Here is a 25,298-nt window from a genome sequence, read left to right on the forward strand (position 1 = left end):
TAAACTCTTTTTATAGGATTAGAGTGTTAAAACTGGAAGAAATCTTAGAAGGTTATCAAGTCTAATTCCTCATCATACAGATAAGGAAACTGAGGCCCAGAGAATGACTTGGCAAAGTCACACAGCTAGTAGGTACTTGAGACAGGATTAGAACAGGCCTTCCTTATGCATAGAGAAATTGTACATGTTTAACATATATTGGATTACTTGCTGGCAGGGGAGGGAGTGGAAGGAAGGACGGCAAGAAAATTTAGAACACAACGTTTTGCAAGGGTAAGCTTTGCATATATTTTGATAATAAAAAGTTATTAAGGGGGCAGCTAGTTGGTGCAGTGGATACAGTACCAGCCCTGAAGTCAGGAGGACCTGAGTTCAAATCTGCTCTCAGACACTTCATACTTCCTAGCTGTGTGACCCTGGGCAAGTCACTTAATCCCAATTGCCTCAGCCAAAAAAAAAAAAAAAAAAAAAAAAAGCTATTTTTTAGACCAGCCTTCCTGTCTCCCAAAACTACAAGGCCTTTCAATATACATGAGACTTAACTAGCCTCTAACTTCTTGTTGGCTTCTCTTTCCACTCTAACTGCAAATTCTTCCCTAAGGATATGTACTTGGCCTTCTGTTTTTCTCTTTCCTGCTCCCTGAACTGGCCAGTTCATCAATTAATACCTGAAGGACAATGAGTTCTCCAATCCGTATCTTCAGCTCAAATCATACTCAAGTCCTCTACTTCCAATAGAACATGGGAATTCCTCCACTTGAGAAGAGCAAGCACATGTTCACTCCCTGTGATTCTCCTCCTGCCTCTCTAAGCACTCTTCCACTTCCTTCAATGGCTCCTCACTCTCTTCCTAGTCACTTAATGCGGGTGTCCTAGAAAAATGTGTGCTTGGCAAGTCCTTCCTATATTCCAATAATCGCACTGAGGCTCAGGACTTCCGCTGCCATTTCTATGCAGTTGATTCCCATATCTTTATTTCAGGACCCAACCTCCCTTCTGAGCTCCAGTCCTGTACCTCCAGCTGCCATAGGCTCCATCTGGAAGCCTCACAGGCCCTTCAAATTTAACCAAGGTCACCTTTCCCCAGCCTATAATACCTTGTTCGTTCTTCTCACTTCACAGTTTTTGTCCAACTCCACCACTGACATGATTTCTCCTATTCACACTCTCCCTTTCAGCTAATAGCTCTCCTGAGGACATCTAAGGCCTCTTAGCTTTAGCCCAGGTTGATTTCCTATGCCTGCAATTTCCTCCCTCCTCCTATTCTCTGAATGAACTCTCACCTCTTCTTAAAGCCCAAATCAAACTATTGTCTTCAACTCTCTGATCCTCTCAGTTGATGATAAACCTACTGTTAAGACCTCACATAAAATTTTGTTTTTAAATCACTAAAACCTATGTCTTATATTCTAGCTATATATGTTGCCGTATTACTCACCATTACACTATTTGTACCTTATTTCAACTCCAGCACCTAACATAATGCTCAGCACATAGAAGGGACATAATATCTGTTCACTGCATTCGTCTTTTGTAAATGAGTGAGTCAATATATAAAAAACTGCATTTATCTTGCACCCAAAACTAGCTCTCTTTCCTAACTATCCTACTTTGGTAAGATCCAACTTAAAAATCTAGCTCAGTCATCTTTCTTCCCTTTCTCTTATCATTATATCTAATTTGTCATCAAATCCTGTAATTTCTTCATTCATCTCTTTCAGATTTCCTTCTGCTCTCATCCTAGAATAAGCCCTAATCAGGTCTCTCTAGCATCTGGTCTGGCTCTCAAGATAATTTCATAATCTGATCCCAGTTATTCACCTAACCTTATATCCCCACTAGCTTGAACATATACTTTCTATTCCAAGTCTGGCTTTCTTTCTTGAAAATGTCCCACTCTATGCCTTTGTTTATGTTGTTGGCTCAACCTAAAATACACTTGCTTTCCCTTTATCTACCTATCCTTCAAGGAGCAGCCCAAGAGCTATATATATATATTCAAGGAGCAGCCCAAGATATATATATATATATAATGAAGTCTTCTCCTACTAAATCAATACCAGAGAATACTAAATTCATCTCAAATTATTTAATATCTGAGTTTTGTTTTCCTACCTAGAATGAAACTTCTTATAGACTGTTAAGCACATAACAGATTCTCCCTTACAAAGGCAAAAAATGGGGGGTAAGATTAGTCTGCAATTACATAATCAGTAAAATTATAAACACAATTTTGACCTCACAAATCTACTAAAAGGATCCCAGTACCCCCAGAACTCCTTGGATCATACTTTGGCAATTACTTGACAATTACAGGCAGAGGCTTGATCTTAGAACCAGATCTTCTTTAAAGTACCTATGTGACTGTGAACAAATCACACTTTCAGGACCTCAACTTCCTCATCTAAAAGTAAGGAGGTTGGATTAAATGATGTCTAAGGAGAATCTGCCAGATCTGACATTCCATGATTCCTCAAAGAGAGACACTGCAAAAAGACTAAAAGCCTTAGGGAAAGGTGATCTTAAGTTTTTGTTTTAACTACTCTGTGCTAGAATGATATACTTTTATTACTACTGTTAATGGCAATGATGTTACTGTCATGAGTTCATGATCTCCACACCCAATAAGCCAGCTTTGAGATACTTTTCCAATTGTCTCTCTTATCAACAAGTGTTGACCTTTCACATATTTGAGGTTCCAGTTCCACATGTCACTGCCCTGCACTCTCACCTCTTCATCTTCTCCTGTTTCTATGTCTTTGCTTATGTCAATAATGCATTAACAATTAAAATATATTTCTTCTCCATCTCTGTTGAAGCTCTATCACACCTGTAAGGCCCAAAGAAAATGCAACATTTTCCAAGTGATTCCTCACTCCCACTCCCAACCTGAAAGTGATCTCTCCATCCACATCTATCACAACCTATTGCCCAGACTTCTTATTTGCATTCTGCCTTCTATTACATTACTTGCAAGCATATCTTTTACCCTATTAAACCATAAATTCCTTGAAAGTCTGGTGTGTTGTAATAGCCATCTCTTTATTCCCAGAAGGCATCTTGCATATCATGGTGTCACTCAACCAGAAGTTTGCTAAATTGAAATGAATCACCTCATATTGGTATATATTCACATTTTTCAAAGTACTTTCTTATATTATCCCCACTTTATATATAAAAAACTGAGACCCCTCAAATTCAGAATCTTCCAATCCCACAAACAGGTGATGTCCAAATAAGGATTAGAACCAAAGTCTTCTAACTCTCCCACATCCTGTGCTTATGGTGTGATGTAGCAGGGTCAGACCTATGCAAAGGCCCTTCACCTCTCACGACCTCAGTTTCCTCATCTGCAAAAGGAGCTGGGTAGACTTGATGACTCTGAAGGTCCCTTTCCTCTCTAGATCTGCAAATTTATAAATGTCTGTGCCAACCAAGAAAAACATGCTTTGGCCTCCTAGTTACCTGCCCTCAGAGAAACTGAGGAATTCAGGAAGAGAAAGGAAATTTACCGCCAGCTGCAGGGCCAATTCAAACTGCTTGTCCTGGAGAAGCTGCTGGATTTGGGTCGCTATAGAGACAGGGATGAGCCGCCAGACGAAATGGTTGCTGGCCACGTAGACGATGTCTGAACTGGAGCAGGAGCAAGAGCCATGAAGAGAGAAGCAAAGGATGAATGGTGTGGTCTTTAGGTGCTGTGAAAGCTCTGGAGGATAAAGTAAGTGGCAAGTCCTCACCCTCCTGAGGTAATGAAGCGGGGTCTCTGTAACTCAATGCTCTGCACCAGCAGCCGAGGCTCAAACGTCCGGATCTCCACATACCGAGGCAACACCGCAATGATATATGGAGGCTGGTGCTCTGTGAAGGGGCAACATGACCTCATGTGAGAAACCATTCTGGTCTGAAGAAAGGGGCCTGCTTTTCATGCATGGGCATCATCTGAGATAAACACTGTTCACTCAAGTGGAACTCTAGCTGATCTCTAACTCTTTGATCACTGTCCAGATCAGTGGAAGGACAAAGCGACATGAATTTATAGGCAGTGACCTCATCCAACTCAAAGAACTAACAGAACCCCTGCTCCCAGAAACATCAATCTCTTCTCTTTCCTACTGGCTGCTGAAAAGATAAACAAGGAGAACAAGGTGAGATCAGCAGGAGCAGACAGCACCTTCTCACAATCACTGGCAATAGGGGCAGGAGAAGAGTAAGGATTACTTTTTTTAACCTGAGAGTGACTTACAGAGGCCAAGAAGAGCAAACCATAAAAAAATGTCCCACAGCACTATTCAATATAAGAATTCACCCAAAATAAAATAAACAGAACAGACCTTGATCAACATTGTGTTTTTAAATAGGATTTTTCCTGCAAAGGTTTGTTCTTTGGATAAACTTTGTCTTGCATTTCCTGCTAAACCTCCCAAATCCAAATTCAATGCTCTTGTCACTACCCTGGCTCTGCAGCATGGCTTCATTATGGGTTTTTCTTACCTGAAGGTATCATTATTGGTACAGGGGCTTTAATGTTATTTGGTCTCTTGAACTGTTCAAACTACATTAGAGAATTTTAGAGACTTTCTGAACAAGACAATTCTCTCCTCAAGTTGCTTAGAAACATTTCTTTCTCTATCGTTCAAGACTCTCCATTAAGTAGATCTATTTGAGCTACCTGGCTTTGTAGATAAAGTGTTGGGACTGGAGTCAGGACTGAGTTCAAATCTAGCCTCAGACACTTACTAGATGTGTGACACTGTTTGCCTCAGTTTTCTCATCTATAAAATGAGCTGGAAAAGGAAACAGCAAACCCCTCCAGTACTTTTGCCAAGAAAACGCCAAAAGGAGTCACAAAGAATCAATCATGACTGAAAATAACAACAATAATAACACAACTCCAATGTAAACCTTCGGTTCTGGCTAAACCAATATAAGGAGCCCATTGTCTTCATGTATCTTATGTCATTTGCCATTTTCTTGCCTTTGTTCATGTTTTTCCTCCTGTCTAGAACACTCTTCTCCAGTTTGTAAGAGCAGTCTCACATGAAGGTAAGATATCGAGATGGCCCTAGACACTGCCTCAAATTCATCCACCCCAAATATCCATTTGCCATTTTTCCTACTATTATACACATAACCTACTTTCCCTTTCCATCACTTGCTCTAGGAATAGTAATCAAATTAATACAACTGCTTTGAAAAGGATGACAATAAATTGCCCTTCTATCTGGGTTGATCTTTTTTTTTTGTCTCCTCAAGACACAAACTCTCTTACTCTGGCTACCATTGCCCTATGTATGTAGTGTTTACTATTAGAACATAAAACTATAGACACAGGATGTCCATTCCTGGGCATATAGCCCCATTGCCTTGCAGAATGCCCATCTCAAGTCTTACCACCACAAAACCTCCACTGACTATCTTCACAATTATCTTCCTCTTGACTGAATTTCAGACTACCTAATCTACTTCCTAACTATACATTTCTTTGTAGTGTTTTTCTGACTGCTGTTTAACAAAGCTTTATCTCTCCCCAAGTAAACTATGAGCTTCTCAAAGGAAAACAGGCATACTTTTCAATTCATTATAGTCATAAGTTCCATAAATTCTACTGTTTGTTAATCAAAATGAATCACACATGACTGTCATGTTTCTGACCATCACTAAGTCTGACAAACTAGACCAGAAACAGGAAAAGAGAAGAAAATTTTCAATTAACAGGCATAAATAGAGTTCTATAAACATTTTCTAACAGTCTAGAGGGCCCAAGCTCATTATCTGAGTTGCACTTACTACTTCAGGAACAAGTAGTATATTTAATTTCCAAACATTTCCTAACAAACCCAATATGAAGCCCAATAAGATGATGATGAAAGGGGGCAGCTAGGTGGCGCAGTAGATACAGCACCAGCCTTGAATTCAGGAAGACCCAAGTTCAAATCTGGTCTCAGACACTTAACACCTCCTAGCTGTGTGACCTGGGCAAGTCACTTAACCCCAGCCTTGGGGAAAAAAAAAACGAAGATGATGAAGGACAAAGAAGTGAAAATATCAACACATCACTTCCTAAATATGTTATCGAATTTGTGTAATACTATAAAAGTAAAATAAGCAAGATCAGAGCATGTAAATAAAGGCAAAATAGACTGTGTAATAATTTAAACAAGATGCAAAGGCCGCCACACTGAAATTAAATGCAGAATTTAAACTTGAAACATACTCTCTTCCCCTTAGTAAGAAGCCAAATACAGCAACAGAATGCACTTGTCTTATTCAATTGTTTAAATGTTTGTTAATGGAGAGGGTTCGACAGGGAGCAAGGGCGGTAACTGGAAAATGATTGCAGTATAAAAGACAAATGAAATTTAGTAAAATTTAAATATACAGTTTGGATAAATGTACATACAAAGAAGAGGGGGAAGATATATCTGAATGTGTATGTGGTTATGCAAAGATGTTTGGAGTAGACAAATAGGAAACATGGTCTGATGCCATCTGGATGTAGTTTGATATAGTTTGCTCCTACTCACTAGCCAAGGAAGAGTTTTCTAACAAAGAGAAAGAGCATGAGCAAGAAAATGGGAAACAACACAGGATATGTGTGAAGACAATGACATGTACACATACTTCTCTTATATGGTCATATATACTTTCTACTTCCCAAACTCTTCTCATACACTAGATTCCTCAGTTTTTAATAACTCTATAACACTCAATTGCTTGTAATAAGAGAAATGCTGTTGATGGAAAAAAAAAAAACAAACATACACATATAATTCAGACTATCTTCATTAGAGAGTCAAGATAACAATGGCAGGAAAGGGCATGGAAAGTGAATAGCTAATGCTGGTTCTCACCCATGGAAATTGGTATATCTGTCCAATTCAGGGCACATTTCTGTGTACAGTTGCCCTCCTCATTCAGCACCACAGTGAGATCATCTTGACCAACAGCTACTTTTCCATCTGCCAGGGGTGCCACCAAGGGCTCCAGTTGTTTCCCTGTTGGAAAGAGCTCTTTGGTGGACCCTTTTCCATCCACCTACAAAAAATAAAACAAGAAGTTCAGTACTCCAAAAGTAACCCTAAAGTTAGCGAGAATATTCTTGCTCAAAAATAGACAATGTAAGAACTAGAAAATTCTGAATACTGCTTTAGCATTTAGAAGGATCATTCTTCTTCTCTAATAGGAGAACAATAACTTTTTTGATGGAGAAAAATAATTATCAACTCATATTCATACTTATAAAATATACATGTACTCTTATGAGGAGGATTTCAAAACATTCAATCCCTGGGATACAAACCCAAGAATTAGATCCATAATAGCAGGAAGATGGGAATCCTAATATAATTTAAGTCCAGAAATATTTCCTAACAGTCTACTACTGTGCTAGGAACTTAAAATAAAGAAAGGCAAAAAACCCAAGAAACTAATCCTTGCTTTCCAACATACTATATACATCAAACAAATCATTTGCTAAACAAGTGGTAAGTTCATATAATGTATATAGTCAAATCTATTAAGTGCATATCTCAAGTCCTATATTTGAGTGAAGGAAATAAGAAGGAGAAGAAATTTAAAGTGCAATTTTGAGTATAATAACACCAATATTCTTTTAAAACATACTCAACTCTTAATTGTCTGTATTGTTAGACATGAATGAATATAGGGTAAGCAAAGAATGATTTCTGATCAGACCCTGGGGCAGATGTTAATCAACCATAAATCTACCCTTTATAAACAGTGAGGTCCCCTCTGATCTAAGACCTGATCACAGCCTAGTGAGAACAGGAATTGTGCCATTTGGTCTGTGATCACCCATACACATCCATACACATATACATCTCTCCCACCTAGCCTTCCTTCTGAGGCCCTTTATTCAGAAAATGATAATCAAAACAACATTCCCATTATTACATCAAAGGACACAACAGTTTATTGCCCACAGTTCCTCAGGATCCCATGATTCAAAGCTGCAGGCTGCCTCAACAGAAGCTCCCTTCCCTGATGACAGCTCTCTCATCTTCCACATGCATGGATGGACATCTCTATTCCATTATGATCCCTTTCCTTTACCCTCTAGAGATCCCACTCTTTTAAAAAGACTGTCTTTTCTTTAGAATTCTTCCTTTCAGGCTCTTTCCCTCTTTTCTTGTAATCACAGAAACTTTCCAGAGGAGCTGCAACCTTGACTGCTCTCTCTGCCTGGATGTACCTTCTTTCCTCCAAATCCTCTCTCATCCCCTAAAACCTGCCACAGGACAGAAAGAAGAGGAATAGATAAGCTGCTGCTTCTTAAACACTGTGTTCAAGTCCTCCCTTATCACCACTGCTGAACAATCCCTCATCTAATTCCAGATTAGGTCTAGAAGGGACCTAAGAAGTTATCTAAAAACAACAATAATAACAGCAACTAATATTTATACAGCACTGATATGCCAGGCACTTTACAATTATTACCCAATTCCCTCATTTTACAGAAGATATGTAACTTTCCCCAGATCCTATGGTTAATATGTATCATTTAGCCCCCAGATTATTCTTTATTCTTTCTCAAGGAGTTCGAAACCTGGTTCACAGTTCTACTTTCCACTCCAATTCCTGCTTTACCTATTACTCCCTTCCCATATTCTCTGGAGCAAGGGTTTTTAATTTTGTATGTGTCATGGATTCCTTTGCAAGAATGCTGAAGCCTACAGTTCCCTTCTTAGGATAATGTCCTGAAATATATAAAACAAAATGCGTATGTAGAAAGATAACCAATTATACTGAAACAATTATCAAAATATTTTTAAAAGCAAGTTCATAGAACCTAGATTAAAAACTTCTTCTCTTCGACTATAGTCGAGCCAAAATGGTTAGACCCTCTTTACTACCCTACATTCTGAGTCCTACTATACATATCTTCTATATCTCCATCTTTGTGCATACTGCTCATAATGTTTAGAATGGGTTCCCTTTACTTCTTTGTCTGATAATTTCTCACTTAACCTTCAAAGTCCAGTGCAAATAAAAGCAAGCTCATTAATTTAATCTTTACTGATGTTCTTTTCAAATGACATTCCTCATGGACTTCACAATGCACTTTTACACTTCTCTTAACTACAAGACAAAATATTAACAAAGTATTTGTGTTTGCATCATATCTACAATTCAAAGTAAATCCAACAGTGTCTCAACTAAACTCCCCTCCTTGCCCCCCGGACTTGTAAGAGTAATTTCTACAGAGCTGGTGATATTGAATTTAACTGTGCTGAAGAGTTGCATTTATTATGTGGAAATCTCTCCCACTTTGCCTGTGTACACAGAAGGATCTCTGCAAAAACAACACATAGCTCCAATTGCATTCTGCTGTGTCAAAGTGAAAACTTACCCTTATTAGATAGTAGTCTCTCTTGAATCCCACGCAAATGGAATTTTTACACCATGCCATGGACTTGGGTACATCTGGTACACTAAAGTCCCCCTAAAGAAAAAGGGAGTCAATTCATCTGGGAAAGATGTTAAGAATCAAAAATCATGATCTACTATCCTTTCTCCCGTTTTGAAAGAGTCATGCTCAGAGTGGAGCAGAGTACTGAAACTACTCCTTTAAAGGATAGCTTCCTACCAAATACTAAGCAAGAGATGTTTAGTGTGAGATAAATATCAGTTGGCTAAATAAAGAATCCAAGTGACTGAATTTGTATCACATCTATCTTTTGAAAGTAAGAACCCTGGAAAATGAGTAGCAGAGTATTAAGGGAACTTTTTTTTTCTTAACTGGAACTATGATTTCATGAGTGTAAAGAGCTCCCTGCACCAAGGAACTTAAATTATCACTGCAGCTCAACACCTGGACACAGAGAATTTAAGTATCCAATCCAGAGCCATATAGTAAGCATATTACCTGGTCTTACTGATTCCAAGGCTAGCTTTCTATTCACTAGGTCATGTTGTTTCTCAAAGAGAATGAGAACACTGAAATCCTGGAGAGTGTTTGCTACAAGTCAATTGGGAGGCCTTCAGAGTGAATGTCAACTTTAACAAAGGCTCCTGTTCTGACTCACACTAAACTTACCTGAAGTTCATGAAACTCTCTGTCCTTCCAGAAATAGAGCTGGAGTTTCTTCTTCACGGCCACACACATCCGAAGCACCTCCTCCCCTGTTTCAGTGTGCTGAAAAAATATTGGCAGCACAGCAGAATAAGTGAAGAAAATCAGAGTTGGGCCACAGAACTTCCAATTAGCTCAAAGCAAAAATGCAGCTAAAAATTAATATTCTCTTTATGTTTCAAATGAGTTAGTTTAAAATATTTTCAATAATTCTTTTAAACAATTCATGTCAGCAAAGGAGCCCAGCAAAGTGTTGCTGATGCTGAAAATGTATTCAGAAACAGGGAATGGTGAAAGAATAACATCTTGATCAGTTCTTTTACAGGCTGACCACTGAAGGCCCCATTACAAACAAGAGCCACAGATTTAATAAATTTTCTATTCAAACAACACGCTTCTATTTGGGTAAATTATATTTCTTTTTCTTTTTGAATGTGCCCCAAATAACTCACAGGCTAATTTTCACAATAACTAATTTCTGTTACCATGTTCCCTTGCCCTTTACTCTCCTTGTGTCCCCTTTCCCACATTCCATTAAAAGTTCTCCATCATCCAATTTCGATTTCCAAAAGTCAGCATATAGTCAGGTTCTTCCATTTCCCAAAGACTAGCTCCTAAGTTTCTAAGAATTGGAAGATGATAAGCACTCAATTGATTTTCCCATCAAGTCAGTGACTGGCCAGACAACTTTTCACCATCCTGGAATAAACTAAAGGAAAGAGATCCAAACCTTTCCAGGGCAAATGACCAACCTATCACCTACGTGCCCCTTCCAACCTGTGACACTAAAATCACATGCAATATATGTTATGTACACATACATAATGAACACAGATATTTGTATATGCATACACACAAACACATATACAGAGAAATGTGTCATTTAGAAAAAACATTTGTTCACTGTATTCTTTTTTCCTATGTGCCTATCTATTTCCCTCATCTCTTTTTAAATCTGACCTAAATTCACCTCCTGAAGGGAGTTATTCTTAATTTATTCTACTCAGGTCTGATCCATTCTATAATTTTTATTTTCTCCACATTATATTCTCACTTGGTACAATGGTTTATTTTTGGTAATATGTTGTTTGTTATTGTTATCTCACACACACACACACTCCAATATTCTACTAGTCCCTCAAAAACATCTATCCTTAAAAAAAAAAAATCATAATAATAAAATTATTTATCTTTTAAAAAAACCCATGCAAAGCAATTAAGTTAGTACTAAGAAGGAACACACAAAAATAAAGAATTTGGTCTTGTCTCATAAAGAATTAATCATTTATTAGACATAGAATCTCTTGGGATTTTAATTTGATATTTCCTATTATAATATCATTGTATAAAATATTATTTGTGATAATTTAATGTTTGATTTATTTTAACATTAATGATTATTTTTAAAGACCTATTAAACTTTTTAATTGGTTTATTACCTCCACATAATCATTGCTGCATCTAGTCTCAGTGATTAGTGAAACTGCTTATTAGAAGTAGGATCTGTTGGGATTTTCATTTGATATTATTTCATATTATATAGAAAATGTATAATAAAGATTATTTGTGATAAAAAAAAAAAAGAATTAACCATTTAGTGAAGAAGACCAAAATTTATCAACATGAAATGAATCAAGAACAATAATAAACAACTTCTTAGCAAAATATCAAGTTCATAAATATCAAAAGGATAAAAATGAGAGAAGAGATCAGACCTGAGTGGAATACATCAAGAAAGGCTCCCTAAAAAACAAAGTATTTTTGAGGCCAGATCTGAAATGAGATGAGGTAAAGAGAGACTGGCAAAAAGGGAGAAAGAATACTATGAATGTACCTGTCTTTTCTAAATGAAATCACAAGCTCCCTGAGGACATATTTTGTGTATCTCATGGCTCAATGGTGACTATCAAAGGTGATTTAATGCTCTGCTAATGTGGTAACAATAAAGTCAGTAGGGATTCTCTATTGGCAAAACTTTAATCCTACACTGACACACCGTTATTCAGACCTCTTTGCCTCAGTTCTTGAAGGCCATGTCAGTGGAGCAAAATCCAGGTCACCCAAAATGAAAAGACTTCAAAGAGTTCAGTTATAATGGAACTCTTAACATAAACTACAACAAAAATTATGAAGGCAGAGAACAGTTATAATAAAAGTGAATACTTAATGTTTATTTGACAGAAAAGATAAAAGTTTTACAGTAAAATTTTGGTATATTAACTTGGTGCAATTACTTTTCAGGGTGTCCGTCCATATTTTCTTTCCTTTTAAAGAAAGGTCATTTTAAGGACATAGCTTATTTGGAAATTGGTATATATTCAAGCCAAAACAAATATCATCTTGCTACTTTGGAAAAACTTATGCAACTATTCTATTCCATTAAGTAATAAATAGCTAAAGAATAATGAATTATTTTGCCAGTACTTACCTGGAGGTCACAGGTAAACAGAGATGCTCCTTTGGCTTTTGAAACAGTAGTGATTTGTTGAAATGTCAAGAGGTCATGAACATAAATATTATTTTCTGTTTTAAAAGAGACATATAATTACTTTTCAAACATTTAATGGAAGGAGAAAAGGGAAATAACATGGGAAGTCTCAGATCACATATCAGAAAATAACTTTAAAATGCTGGTCATATATGAATATATGAACAATACTAAAATAAATAAATGTTTGGCCTTTAGAATTGGGGTTCTTAACTTTTTATGTATCATAGATCCCTTTGGCAATCTGGGGAATCATGGCTGAAACCATGGAAGAATGTTTTTAAATGCATAAAGTAAAATACATGTCATCACAAAGGACACCAAAATGCAATTATTAAAAACAAAGAAAAAAAAGCCCAAGTTCATAGACTCGAGATTAAGAACTCCTTGCCTTAAAAAACAAAATTAAACAAAGATGACCAATTCAATTTTATGTACCAACCATAAAATAAAAATTCAAGTCTATATTTAGCTTTCCCTAAAGATAATCAAATTTTATTACACATCTTCTACCCCCAGAAGGCACTGTATTAGGTGGTAGCACTCTTAATAGTGAAAAGGACAAGGTCCATGACCAAATAGAACTTTCTAGCCTTCTAGGATGTTGGGGTGGAAGAGAAGACACAGACAAAAATCAGTACAACTCAAAGCAAGAAGTGACAGGAACAAAGCAACAACCCAGACAGTATGCTCTAGGAAAATGTGAAAGGGAATTTCAGCAGTCATGTAGGAATGAATAATCAGAGAAGGCTTCAGGAGGAAGTGTCAACTGAGCTGAGCTTATAAGAAAGGAATTTAATTGGAAGAGAGGAACAGGAAGTGTGTTCCAAGCCTACATGAATTCATGGAGGTGCGAGACTACAAGAGAGAAGTGGGCCACAGCTAAGAGTCCAATTACATGAAACAGAGATTAAATGGAGAGATGGAGTGGGAATAAAGCTGGAAAAATAACAGAGATCAAAGGTCTTATATCCACTCCTTTGGGAGTGGCTAAATGAGTTTGAAGCATTCCTTTGCTTTCTTTTCCAAAGTAAGGAACTCAAAGATATAAAAAGTGAGCCCAGAAATAGATTCTAAAGGGTAACATGGAGAGCCTCAAACAAGCAAGGAAAGCCACTGCATTTTATCCTAATCCAAAGTCAAAGGCTCCTTTATGTCAGGGAAATAAAATGTTCATCTATGTTATTAGTGACTTTAGGGTGCTTTAATAAAATGGATGTCATTTGAAGCTATTCCAGAGACTACTTAAAGCCTTAAGAGACCTATTTCCTTGAGCATGTGGTCACAGAGGCCAGTGACCCTGACTACAATTCCGGGGATAATTCTAGAATGGCTCATGAATGAAATGATAGGTTACCATTTAGAAAGGGAAAAGATGATTACCAAGAATCAACATGGCTTCACCAAAAACATGTCATGTCAGAGTAATCTCATTTCGTTTTTTGAACAGGATTAATGAAATAGTAGGTCTAGAAATAGTTTACCTTGATCTTAGTGAAATTTTTTTTATTAAAGTATTCACTGTTTTTGTAGAAAACATGAAAAAATATAGATTAGACTAAAACTTCTTAAACTGTGGGTTGCAACCCCATATGGGGTTGTATAATTGAATGTGGAATTGCAAAATTATGATCTATTATCAGTAAAGATTTGATTTGTACACCTATGCCTGGGGTCACATAAAAATTTCTCAAGCAGAAAAAAAGATTAGACAATAATCAAATGGATTCAGACTAATTGGATGGCCAAACTCAAAACCTAGTTTGTTAATGGTTCAATATCAGCAAGAAATCTTCAGTGAAGAAGCTCAGGGATCTGTATTTGCCTTGTGCTGTTTAGCACTGTCTATCAAAGACTAAAGATAATCTGCTCATCAAGTTTGCAGATCTGGAAAGAATAGCAAACACAGTAGATAACAGTATCCAAAAAGATCTTTCACCTAGTGAATTGGACTAAATCTAAATCCAATAGGAATAAATATAAAGTATTTCACTTAGGCTTAAGAAATCCACTTTATAACTATATGACTAGTTATCATATAGTTATCTAGGGAGACATGGATAGAAAACAACTCTTCTGAAAAAGAAATGTTGAGTTGAGTAAAGACTCAATAATAGTCAGCAATGGGATGTAGCATCTCAGAAATTAAATAGCATCCTGGATCGAAGTAAGAGAAGCAGTTTTTAGGAAATAAAAATGACTGTCCCAAGGTACTCTCCCCCTGTTAGACCTCATCTGGAATATGAAAGACAACTAGGCTGGGGAGTGTCCATTAGTCACAAGATGGTAAAGGGTCCTGAATTAACTTCAGCTGAGGGAACTAAGCATGTTTAAGTTGGAAAAGAGAAGGCTCAGGATAAACATAATATTGGTCTTCAACTATTTCAAAGCCTGTCAGGTGAAAAAGGGATTAAACTTGTTCTATTTGGTCCTGAGAGCAGAACTAGGAACAAAGGAGATAAGTTAAAAAGAGGAAAACTTAGGCTCAACATCAGAAAAATCTTCCTAAACAGAGTGGGCCCAAAGTGGAATGGTCTTCCGAGACATTGAGGGGGAAGTGAAGGACTCCTACCCATCTATAAGTCTTCAGACAAATTGTGGATATGTTACAATGATGCTTTTTGGGTATGAATTTGACGAGGAAGCCCCTAAAGTCTCTTTCAACTCTCAAATTCTTTGATTCTGTGAAATCTATACTCTAAAACATATACTTAGAGAAAGCCAAGATGGTAAGAAAATAAGCTGATTAGAGACTGAGAAGAGAATGGGACACATAGAAATGAAGACAAGTATTAGCTTGGTTTTAGTGGAGAAAAGCTGTGAAACAACAAATTGAGGAGATGGGAAAGCAAGTAAAGGTTATTTAAGAGCTAGCACAGAACTGGAGTAGAAAAATAACCAATGGATAAGAGGAGGCTAAAGAAGAGAGAGAGGCCATGTTCAAGGAGGCAAACTCTTAAAAAATAGGAGGGAAATGCAACCAGAGAATGAAGTAAATGAAAAGAAAGTGTTGAGGAGAGAGAGATAGGATAAGAGAAGGGGATCAAGATGGACATCCTCTTTTTTTTTTTTTTTTTTTTTTTTTTAGTAAAGTAGAAGGTAATAAAATTCTTTGCTGAGAGGAAGGATGAAGGAGGTTAGAGGCAAAGGTTTGAAATAATTACTGCTAAGAGTCAATTAAAGATTCCACTGATAGTCAACTAAAAAATTAAAGAATTGCCTTGGAGTAGTGAGAGCTCTGGTGAGATGAAACAAATCTGCCGTAAACCTAGTCAGCATGGCTGCATGCCTTCCTCTAGCAGCATCTAGCATCATGTGAATAACCTAGGGTAGAAGTCTAGATAAGTACAACTGGTGACTGGGTGAGAGAAGCTTACATTCTATAGCTGACTGATCAACCAAACAGTCAGCCAGTGAAGAGTAAAGCTAGAATAAAGGTGATGGATCAGCATCATTATTAGAATAGGGCCTGAGCAGGATGAAAGCTGGTCCTCTATGGCATCCAAAAATATAACTAGCTCCACCTAATCATGAAGTGAAAGAGTTAACCAGGCTGAATCTTTTCTCTCTGATATATGACATAATGGAAAGCCCCTAAATACAAAAGAATCCTTTCTTCACTTACCTAACAAACTGACCAGAATCTTAAACTGGGAAACCACATGGATCTGGAAGGGAAAAAAAGCGCAAATCATTTAACTCAAACAAAACATGCCGAAAATCTATCCATCATTATTCATTTGGCTACAATACTGATAAGGGATTCACAGCACTTCTTAAAGTTATGGCATAAATCTATAGGTTTTTTCAATACGGGACCAAAATTTATTGTGAAAGAGAACCTCACTCTATGAGCTGTGTATTCAGGTTTCTCTTTATGAGGAAGAAATAGGTGAGGCTGAAGCAGTTAGCAGAGATTACAATTAAAAGAGGATCCTGGCAAAAGCCCGACCCCCTTTCAAGCTCTTGACATCATTGCTTTTCTAATTACCCACCTGCTGAATCTTTTTGGAGAAGTTCTTGTTGGATTTTTCTAGAGTCACTTCAAATCTGTTGCAACCTAGGTAAAAGAAATAATTGCATACAGTTCTAATGAAGGAATACATTAGCCAAACCCCTGCCCATGAAACACAAGCAAAAAACCCTGTAAAATTCTTTGTATGAAATGTCAATAAGATGTAGATTAAAAATTTCTTCTTGTCTTTGCCAAAAGGGCAGAAATATTTAAACTTCAACTTGACAGTAAGCCCCTTCCCTTAACAGCAGAGCAAGATTCCATTAGAGAAGTTCTGTTCAGCTGAAAAGCACTTATGGGCCTACAGAACTTAGGCTTTCTAACAAAGGTCTAGGCAAGAAATTCTGAAAGGAAAGGACTTTCACAAAATTACCAAATAAAAGAGCACAAGCTGCAGGACCTATCCCAAGGAAGACTTTGGATCTACACAAATAAAGCCCAAGAACTACTCTATGAACCACAGGACAGAGCACACACTCAACTCCAACCCAACGGTCAAAGCAGTTTCAAGCACCCAAACTTACTGCCACTTTCCAGGGATGCCACATCTGTTGGTACTGTTGCAAAAATGAGTAAAACATTATATACCACAAAAATATAAGACTAATGCTCAACCCAAGTCAGCCTTAGAAATGCCCCAGCCTTAGAAATCAGAGACTATAAATGGCAGGGTACATTTTTATTGTTAAATATTTTTCATATTTTCCATATAGATATCATACTATTTTCTATGCAAACTGAGATCACTGTTTGCGTTTAACACCATGGCCACACCACCAAAGTCCTGTTTCACTTCTTCTCTCTCTGAGTGCTACAGACAAAGCACTTGACAGAGCCCAACTCTGCTGGACCCTCCAAATTGTATCCAGGATGATATACTCCCCACAAGAAAAGGATATCTTAATTATATCCTCCTCAATGCAATACTTTACTTTTCACAAATAGGTTATTTATTTTATCCAATAAGAATTTTCTTGGTATCTTAACAAAGCACAAAATATAATGGGAGTAGGAAGAGGTGGAGAGTTGTAGATGAATGTCAAACTGAAATGTTTCTTTCTTCCTTCCCCAAACTATAGCCTGCTGTCACCTGCTGTCACCCCCATATGATCCAATTCTGGAAAAGTTCTATTACTTATAGATTGATATGAGAAGACTCAGATCAATTCAGGAGATAACAAGGTACAATAACAAGGAACACTGAATCAAGAGTCTGAGGAGACCTGGGCTCAAATCCCATGTTCCTCTGATCCCATTCCTCAGGAACCTATCGTGGTTTGAGGATTATGAAACAGAATGAACTTGGATCCACTTTAGAGATAAACTGATACTTCAGATCAATCCTTGATTTACCCTGAACTACCCTTTGGAACAGAAAGAGAATCTCTGGTCCACGATTCCAGACCTACATTACCAACAGCTAGGCTAGATCTATTCCAAGGGTTACTAGGGAAAGAATAGTTTCCAGAAACTCTTGATTAACTGTCCAATTTACCAATCCTCTGAGTTAAGCTAATATTGCTATTCCCATTTATTTGGGGGATAAAGAGACTAAATAATTTATCAAAGATACCAAAGAGGACATATACCCTGGCTCATATGTCATAAACTACCAAAAATTGGCCATTTAAAACTTATGTCCATGTGCATATTATAAACATACTTACCAAATCTACAGAGAGAAAAGATAGAAAATCAGAAAAGGGTATGAGGAATATTTGATTTTTAGATAAGTTACAGGAAAAGCTTACCAACAGAATTATTTACACATTATTCTATATTGTTATTGACAAAGGCTCAGAAAAATAGTGACTTGACCAAACTCACAAAGTAAAGTGGAAAAGACAGGATGTTTTTGACCCCAGTCCAGTATTATTCAGAGACATAATAAAATATTTCACCATCAATGGAATAGCCAAGTATTCTACCCAGGGCTTTGTCATCTTACAAGGGAATGATGTTTCCCTAGTACATCACACAGGAGTTTAAATTTAAGAATGAATTTGAGATCCCCTCATTCTCATGTACAGTTGAGCAAACTGAAACGTAAAAAGCGCAAGTGACTTGCCCAAGATCACAAAGACAATCAGTGGAAGAACTGGAATTTTAGCCCAGGTCACCTGATTACCTGGATTATCCCATTTCATCTTTACAATGCTGTAGGTTACCCAGGACATGTGGTTAATGAGGGGTAGGACAAGATCCCAAGTCTACTGACACCCAATCCAGCATTCTTTCCCCTAATTTCCTACTGGAAGTTTTGAATAAACAACATATATCACAAACAAAGACATCCCTGGATATTTATCACAGAGTTAACTTAAGAATCATGAAATCACTAAGTTTTAGAGGTGAAAGAATTTTTGGATGTCATCTTCTTGTCTATAATATCCTATGATTTAAAAAGAAGCCACTTGGGCCTCAGAACTTGCTACCTTCTTTGCTCTAGAAAGGACCACTTCCCAGAAGCCTTTGCTACTCACCAATATCCTTCCGAATCCTATAGAGAAGGAGATGACCTTGCTTGGTTCCCACAAGAAGCCATTCCTCTGGAAAGAAAGAGATGAAGTTCAGTGATATTTAATGCATAAACACACACACACACACACACACACACACACACACACACACACACACACACATTCATTTACTTCCTTGATTCAATATTCCCCACAAGAACACATAAATGCACTATGGAAAAAGTGAAAAATCAGAACAGCTTTAAAAAGATTTTTCTTGCAATACTGGGGAATGTAGTCATTCACTGATAAACAAATACATTTTTACTAGGCTTTATGGAAAATAGAAGAGAATTATAAGGCATAATAGTGGCTCCAAATCTTTCAAAGATGATTCAATGAATCAAGGACCTCTCTATAGGAACAGATGACTAAAACTAAAGACATTTTTAGTCTGAAAAGACAAATGCTGAAGAGATATTGACTGATGTTTGTAAAATAAAAGATTATCAAATAGAAAGAATTTCAGAATCATCTAGATTCTAATCCAACTCATCCATTTTACAAATCAAGAACTGAGGCCTGGGGAAGTGATCTGCCAATGGTAACTAACATATATTATAAGTACAGGGATTAGAACTCTGATCTTCTAGAACCAACTAGAGCACTTTATCAGCCACAACACATAATCTCTTCCCCCCAGGGGTATAATGGCTTAATTTCTTGAGGATGACATCATGGAAGACAACTAAATATTCTTTCTCACAACTATTTCTTGATACTATTGAAAAAGGCTGAGTGCTGGATTGCACAGAGTTGGTATTTTTCTTTTGATTCTAAGTCAATGAGGACCCTAATCTGGTATGATTTTTTAAAAAATTCATGTCCTCAGAATCTAGAGTAAAGGTAATTATTTTTTAAAAGGAAATAGTACATTAAAAGGAAAAGCAATTGTCTTTTGAGACTTTTAAATAAAAAAAAATAACAATTACTAAAGGATTCTATTGGGACAAAATATTTAAAAAATTAATTTTACTGACAGCATTTGAATTTTTTTTTTTTTTTTTTTTTTTTGGCTGAGGCAACTGGGGTTAAGTGATTTGCCCAGGGTCACACAGGTAGAACATGTTAAGTGTCTGAGATCAGATTTGAACTCAGGTCCTCCCGACTTCAGGGCTAGTGTTCTATTCACTGTGCCACCTAGCTACCCCTAGATGACATTTGCATTTTTTAAAAAATATACTGAGCTTACAGCTATTTTTAAAAAAACACTGTCTATAATAAATAAGACAAGTTTGCAAACCTCTGACTTTACAAATATGAAGACGATGAAATGACATTAGAAGTGATATGTCTATACTATTTTTTTCCATGCACTGTGCTAGGAATACAAACACAATTTCTGCCCTGAAGCAGCTTACACTATAACAGATAAAGACATTACATAATAAGAGCTGGTGATTTAGAAGTGAGATAGAGGCCTGGTTCCAGTCAACATAAAGTAGAAGCATACTATCAGAACCTAGGATGGCTTCAGAGATGGGATTCCTCAGAAATAATCAGAGGGAAAGATAGTACATCAGAAAAGTTAATGTTATATACTTTTGCTTTTCACTAATGAGTGAGACTGAAAAAAGAGCACTGAAAAAAGCAACTATCTCCTTCCCTTTTTTGGATAGGTATGGGACTAATGGTATATACTGCTAAATATGTGGTCAGATTTAGTTGACGTATTAGTAAATTTCTTAATGGTTAAAGGAAGAGAATGAAGGTGATATAAAAACACAGCATACCAATAACAAACAAACAAGAAAACAGATGGAAAAGTCTATTTATACCTATTCTAACTTACAGAGGGAAAGAAAAGCATTTATTAAGTTCCTATTATGAGTCAGGTACTGTACTAAATGCTTTACAAATATGATCTCGCTTGATCCTTACAACATACCTAGAAGGCATGTGCTATTATCATTCTCATTTTTTATAGCTAAGGAAACTAAAGCCATGATCCCAGAACTAGTAATGGTTTAAAGCCATAATTGAAGCTAGGTCTCTCTTATTTCAAGCCCAGAATCCTAGCCAGTGCACACCTCACTGCCTCTTCCTTCTAGATACCCTAGAGGTTATAGAAAAAATAAATACACCCAGAAGTTCACAAGAGACAAAATCTAAAAAAGGAACAAGTGATAAAAACCCATGGCCTCAGACACTTAAACATAAATGCAGAAAGGGTCAGTAACAGGCAAACTAATACAAGGAGGCAAAATTGACCTTATAGTTAATAGTGAGATTTGGTGACAAGAGACCTGTAGGGAAAAACAGGAAGCAAAATTGTTTCTTGACATTTCAATGGACCAACAATGGAGAAATCCCTCAACTACCTAGTGGTTTAATAGCGAAAAGAAAGGAGAAAATAAAATATAACAAACATGTAAAGCAGATGTTTGCATCTCTTGTAGTAACTACTTATTATCCTTAGGTAAGAAACATCTGCACTCCTATCTAAATGGTTACCTTGTTCCTGAAGTTTTGTCTAAAAGACAAATTGCAAAAGTTATTTGTTATCTTCTCTGGTTTTCTGCCCTTCAGGAATGCCTTCTCACTCCAATAACAAACCCTGACAACTACATGGTATATATTCCCCCAGAGACCTCACTTTTCTCCTTTAAATGAAGCCTCCTTTCTCTATCCTTCCCAATCCTATGAAAAGTGTAAGATTCTTTGCTTTTGTTTTTCTCTCCAGTCTCTGACCAACTGTCTTTGGGACACTGGACCCACTAAAAGGCAATGTCTCGTCCAAGAGATCTCATTACTCTTAGTTGAGAGACTTCTCTAAGAGATCTATGAATGAAATATGGTCATGGAAAGGTAAAGTTATTAAAAACACATACAGACACACAGAACAGATATAAGGGTGGGTAAAAGGGAATATCTATTTTGTTGTTGTTGTTGAGGCAGTTGGGATTAAGTCACTTGCCCAGAGTCACACAGTTAGGAAGTGTTAAGTGTCTGAGATCAAATTTGAACTCGGGTCCTCCTGACTTCAGGGCTGGTGCTCTATCCACTGCACCACCTAGCTGCCCCTAAAAGGGAATATCTTTAAAAAGATATAATCACATGTGGAAATCCAAGAACCAAAGGAAAGAGAAGCAAGATAGAAAACACTTCAATGTAGCTCTAAGAATGCCATCATCATATTTTAACCTACAAGCACTGAAAGTGAAAATAGCTAATAAGCCTGGCACAGAAATATGACATGTAGTAGTGACTGAGGACTTCAATTATTCAGATGTATGCTAGAATTTTCCCCCTATCTATCAAAAGCAGAGATTCTAAAAATGTGAATGAAACCACTATCCAAAAGGTGGAAATTCCCTTGTGGATTCAATCCTCACCAAAAGGAGGATCTAGTTTAAGTGTGGAAGCAACAGATACTTTGGTGAGGAAGTGGGCTCTTCATTTTTTAAGAAAGAATTTGTATTTTGGATCTAATTTTCACCAGCCAAGAGGAACTGGTTTCAGGGATGAAAGTGACAAAGATCTTAAAGGGAAATGAACACTCCATCAAAAATATCTGATAATGGATATGAACAGACAGTTTTCAGATGAAGAAATTAATTCCATTTCTAGTCATATGAAAAAAAAAATGCTCTAAATCACTACTGATTAGACAACTCTGAGGTACCACTATACACCTTTCAGACTGACTATGATGACAGGAAAAAATAATGATAAATGTTGGAGGGAATGTGGGAAAATTGGGACACTAATGCATTGTTGCTGTGGTTGTGAACTGATCCAACCATTCAGGACAGCAATATGGAACTCTAGCCAAAAGGCTATTGAACTGTGCATACCTTTTGATCTAGCAATGTCTCTACTGGGTCTATATCCCAAAAAGATCATAAATGAGAGAAAAGGATCCAAATGTACAAAAATATCCACATTTGCAAAAAAAAGAAAAAAATTATATATATATATATATATATATATATATATATATATATATATATATATCAGTTCTTTTTGTAATGACAAGGAACTAGAAAGTGAATGGATACTCATCAGTTGGAGAATGGCTGAATAAATTATGGTATATGAATGAAATGGACAGATGGAGAGGCACAGAGAACAAATCACCCATTCTTGAATTTTTAAAGATAGAAGCAAGAATACCTAACCAATGAATTAAAAAATTCAATTTGAATTCAAAAAATGAATTAAAAAACAAGGCAATTCCTACAAGAGGAGTATACAGGAATGGATACTAAAGTTTTAAGGAGCCAGAGTTTGACAAAAAAAAAGCTAAAGACAACAAAGAGGGTTCTCTTGAAAGCTGCACCGGGAAATGGAAGAAGATCAAGAGGCACAGAGAAAAGATAAGAGCTGTTTAACTCCACTTTCTTTTTTTTTTTCTGCCAAGGAGAATGATCTTATGTTAAAGCATAAAACAAAAATGGCTCATAGTCAGTAGATACTCCAAATAAGTAGTGGGACTGTAAATGGTCCAATTTTTAAGTATCCTTCCTAAAATGTGGTGTCCAGAATTGAATATTACATTGAATATATGGTCTGACTAGGGCATAGTCCAGCAAGTATGTCTGGGCTCCTAGGTAACACCATCAAGCATCTTTCTGAAGGCTGTGTTAGCTCTAACTTCTCAAATCTGGGTCTATTTTGCCTATTATCCCTGGACTTCAAAAATGGTTGAAAGAAAAAAAGAAAGAAGACCAAAAAAGAAACCTTAGGCTTCTTTTGAAAATATAATGTGAGAATCAATGGGACAGTTCAGAAAATGATCCAGCACCTTAGGGAAAAAATAGTTCTGTCAAATATCACTAAAAGTTTGAAAAAAATGCTCCAAATCACAAATCAAAAACCACACGGATATTTTATCTCAGATTTTGCAAATTGCCAAGATGACAAAAGGTGAGAATAGTCAACATTTGAGGGGTTGATAAGGGCAGCAACTATCTATTATCTATCTGTTAGTAATGCTGTGAATTAGTCCGGCCATTGTGGGAAGCAGTTTGGAATTATGCAACTAAATTAGCTAAAATGACCATGCCAGTTGACTCAAGAGACTCCACAGCCAAAGACATGCCCAGACGGCATAGCCCTTTCCTTTCTAGGTGTCAAGATTCTAAAGTAATATATACTTCTTAGGCCATATTTACCACGTATCACTCATAAACAAACCAAACATTTTATTAAGTCTGTTCTAAGTTTAATGGGGAGAGACTGTAGCTTAAGAGAGATTTTATAGTATGTAGGATCCTTTCTTGATCCTCAAAATTTGGATCCGCTTCTTAAAGGCTGCCTGATTTCAAGTAAAGTACACTTCTGAATGCATGCCTGTAGAGATTTTAGAAAAATGGAGCAGAAGTAGTCACAGCAGATTTGCTTAGGTGAGATAGGGCTAGGTTGCTTAGCCATGACCAAATAAAATGTCATTTCTTCCTGAAAGGAAACCTCAATTTACCATTCTTCAATCTAGGCCTATGTGTATATAGACCATATATACATATATACATGTATATATAGACCATATCTTCAATCTAGGTCTATGTGTTTTGTCTCCCTCATCAGAAGGCACAGACTCATGGAGAGAGCCAAGTCTATCTTTATTTCTGTATCTGTATCTCCCAAATTCAGCATGCACCAGACTCACACTAAACAAATAGTTTTCATTCATTTCCTTGGGAACTCAGTTCGTCACTCAGGTCAATTTGGAGCTATCAGGCCTAGATCTTTGCATTGGTGGATCCCAAATGGGTCACTGCAATATTTATGGGCCACATCTCATGACAATTTGGAATGATGCTACTCCAGCCACGATTTCAAACAAAGTTTGAGCTACAAGCAGTAAAAAAAAAAACAAAGCTAGATCTAGCTCTCCCCGCCTCTTTCTCTGAGCTCAACAATGTGTCTTTCTGAATCTCTACTGAAAAGTATTACTTTACCTTCAAAAAAAGAAAGATGCTGGTGATGCATTCATTAGGAGTCTTTGGTAAGCTGTGTAAACTAAAATGATAGGGAAGAGTGCCCCCCAGAAAAGACTAGCTTTAGGAGGAAAAATTCAAACAACACGGGTGCTTAGCGCGGAGTTTCAAAAACGCTGATTGGCCGCTGTTCGGGCATCTGGGGATCCTTCATCACCCCTCCGACCCCAAGCTATCTAGTCTCTCTTAGGTATGCACGTCCGATGCGTAGAGTCAGGCTGCAAGCGCCTCCAAGTCAGGG

The 25,298-nt window shown here is 36.9% G+C and overlaps 1 protein-coding gene across 2 annotated transcripts in view; it reads right to left on the minus strand.

Moving 5' to 3' along the window:
• Nucleotides 1-25,298, minus strand: part of VPS39 (VPS39 subunit of HOPS complex) — a 58,031-nt gene that overhangs the window by 32,051 nt on the left and 682 nt on the right. For both annotated transcript variants that reach the window (XM_074289370.1, XM_074289371.1), the window contains exons 2-10: nt 19,080-19,145; nt 16,577-16,641; nt 16,207-16,249; nt 12,522-12,616; nt 10,058-10,156; nt 9,371-9,463; nt 6,852-7,035; nt 3,738-3,858; nt 3,513-3,633 (exon numbers count right to left, since the gene is read on the minus strand). In XM_074289370.1, the coding sequence (XP_074145471.1) occupies nt 3,513-3,633; nt 3,738-3,858; nt 6,852-7,035; nt 9,371-9,463; nt 10,058-10,156; nt 12,522-12,616; nt 16,207-16,249; nt 16,577-16,641; nt 19,080-19,145 (887 nt within the window). The remainder of the gene's footprint in view (nt 1-3,512; nt 3,634-3,737; nt 3,859-6,851; nt 7,036-9,370; nt 9,464-10,057; nt 10,157-12,521; nt 12,617-16,206; nt 16,250-16,576; nt 16,642-19,079; nt 19,146-25,298) is intronic.

The sequence above is a fragment of the Sminthopsis crassicaudata genome, chromosome 2 (assembly GCF_048593235.1).
Source record: "Sminthopsis crassicaudata isolate SCR6 chromosome 2, ASM4859323v1, whole genome shotgun sequence".
Lineage (NCBI taxonomy): Eukaryota > Metazoa > Chordata > Mammalia > Dasyuromorphia > Dasyuridae > Sminthopsis > Sminthopsis crassicaudata.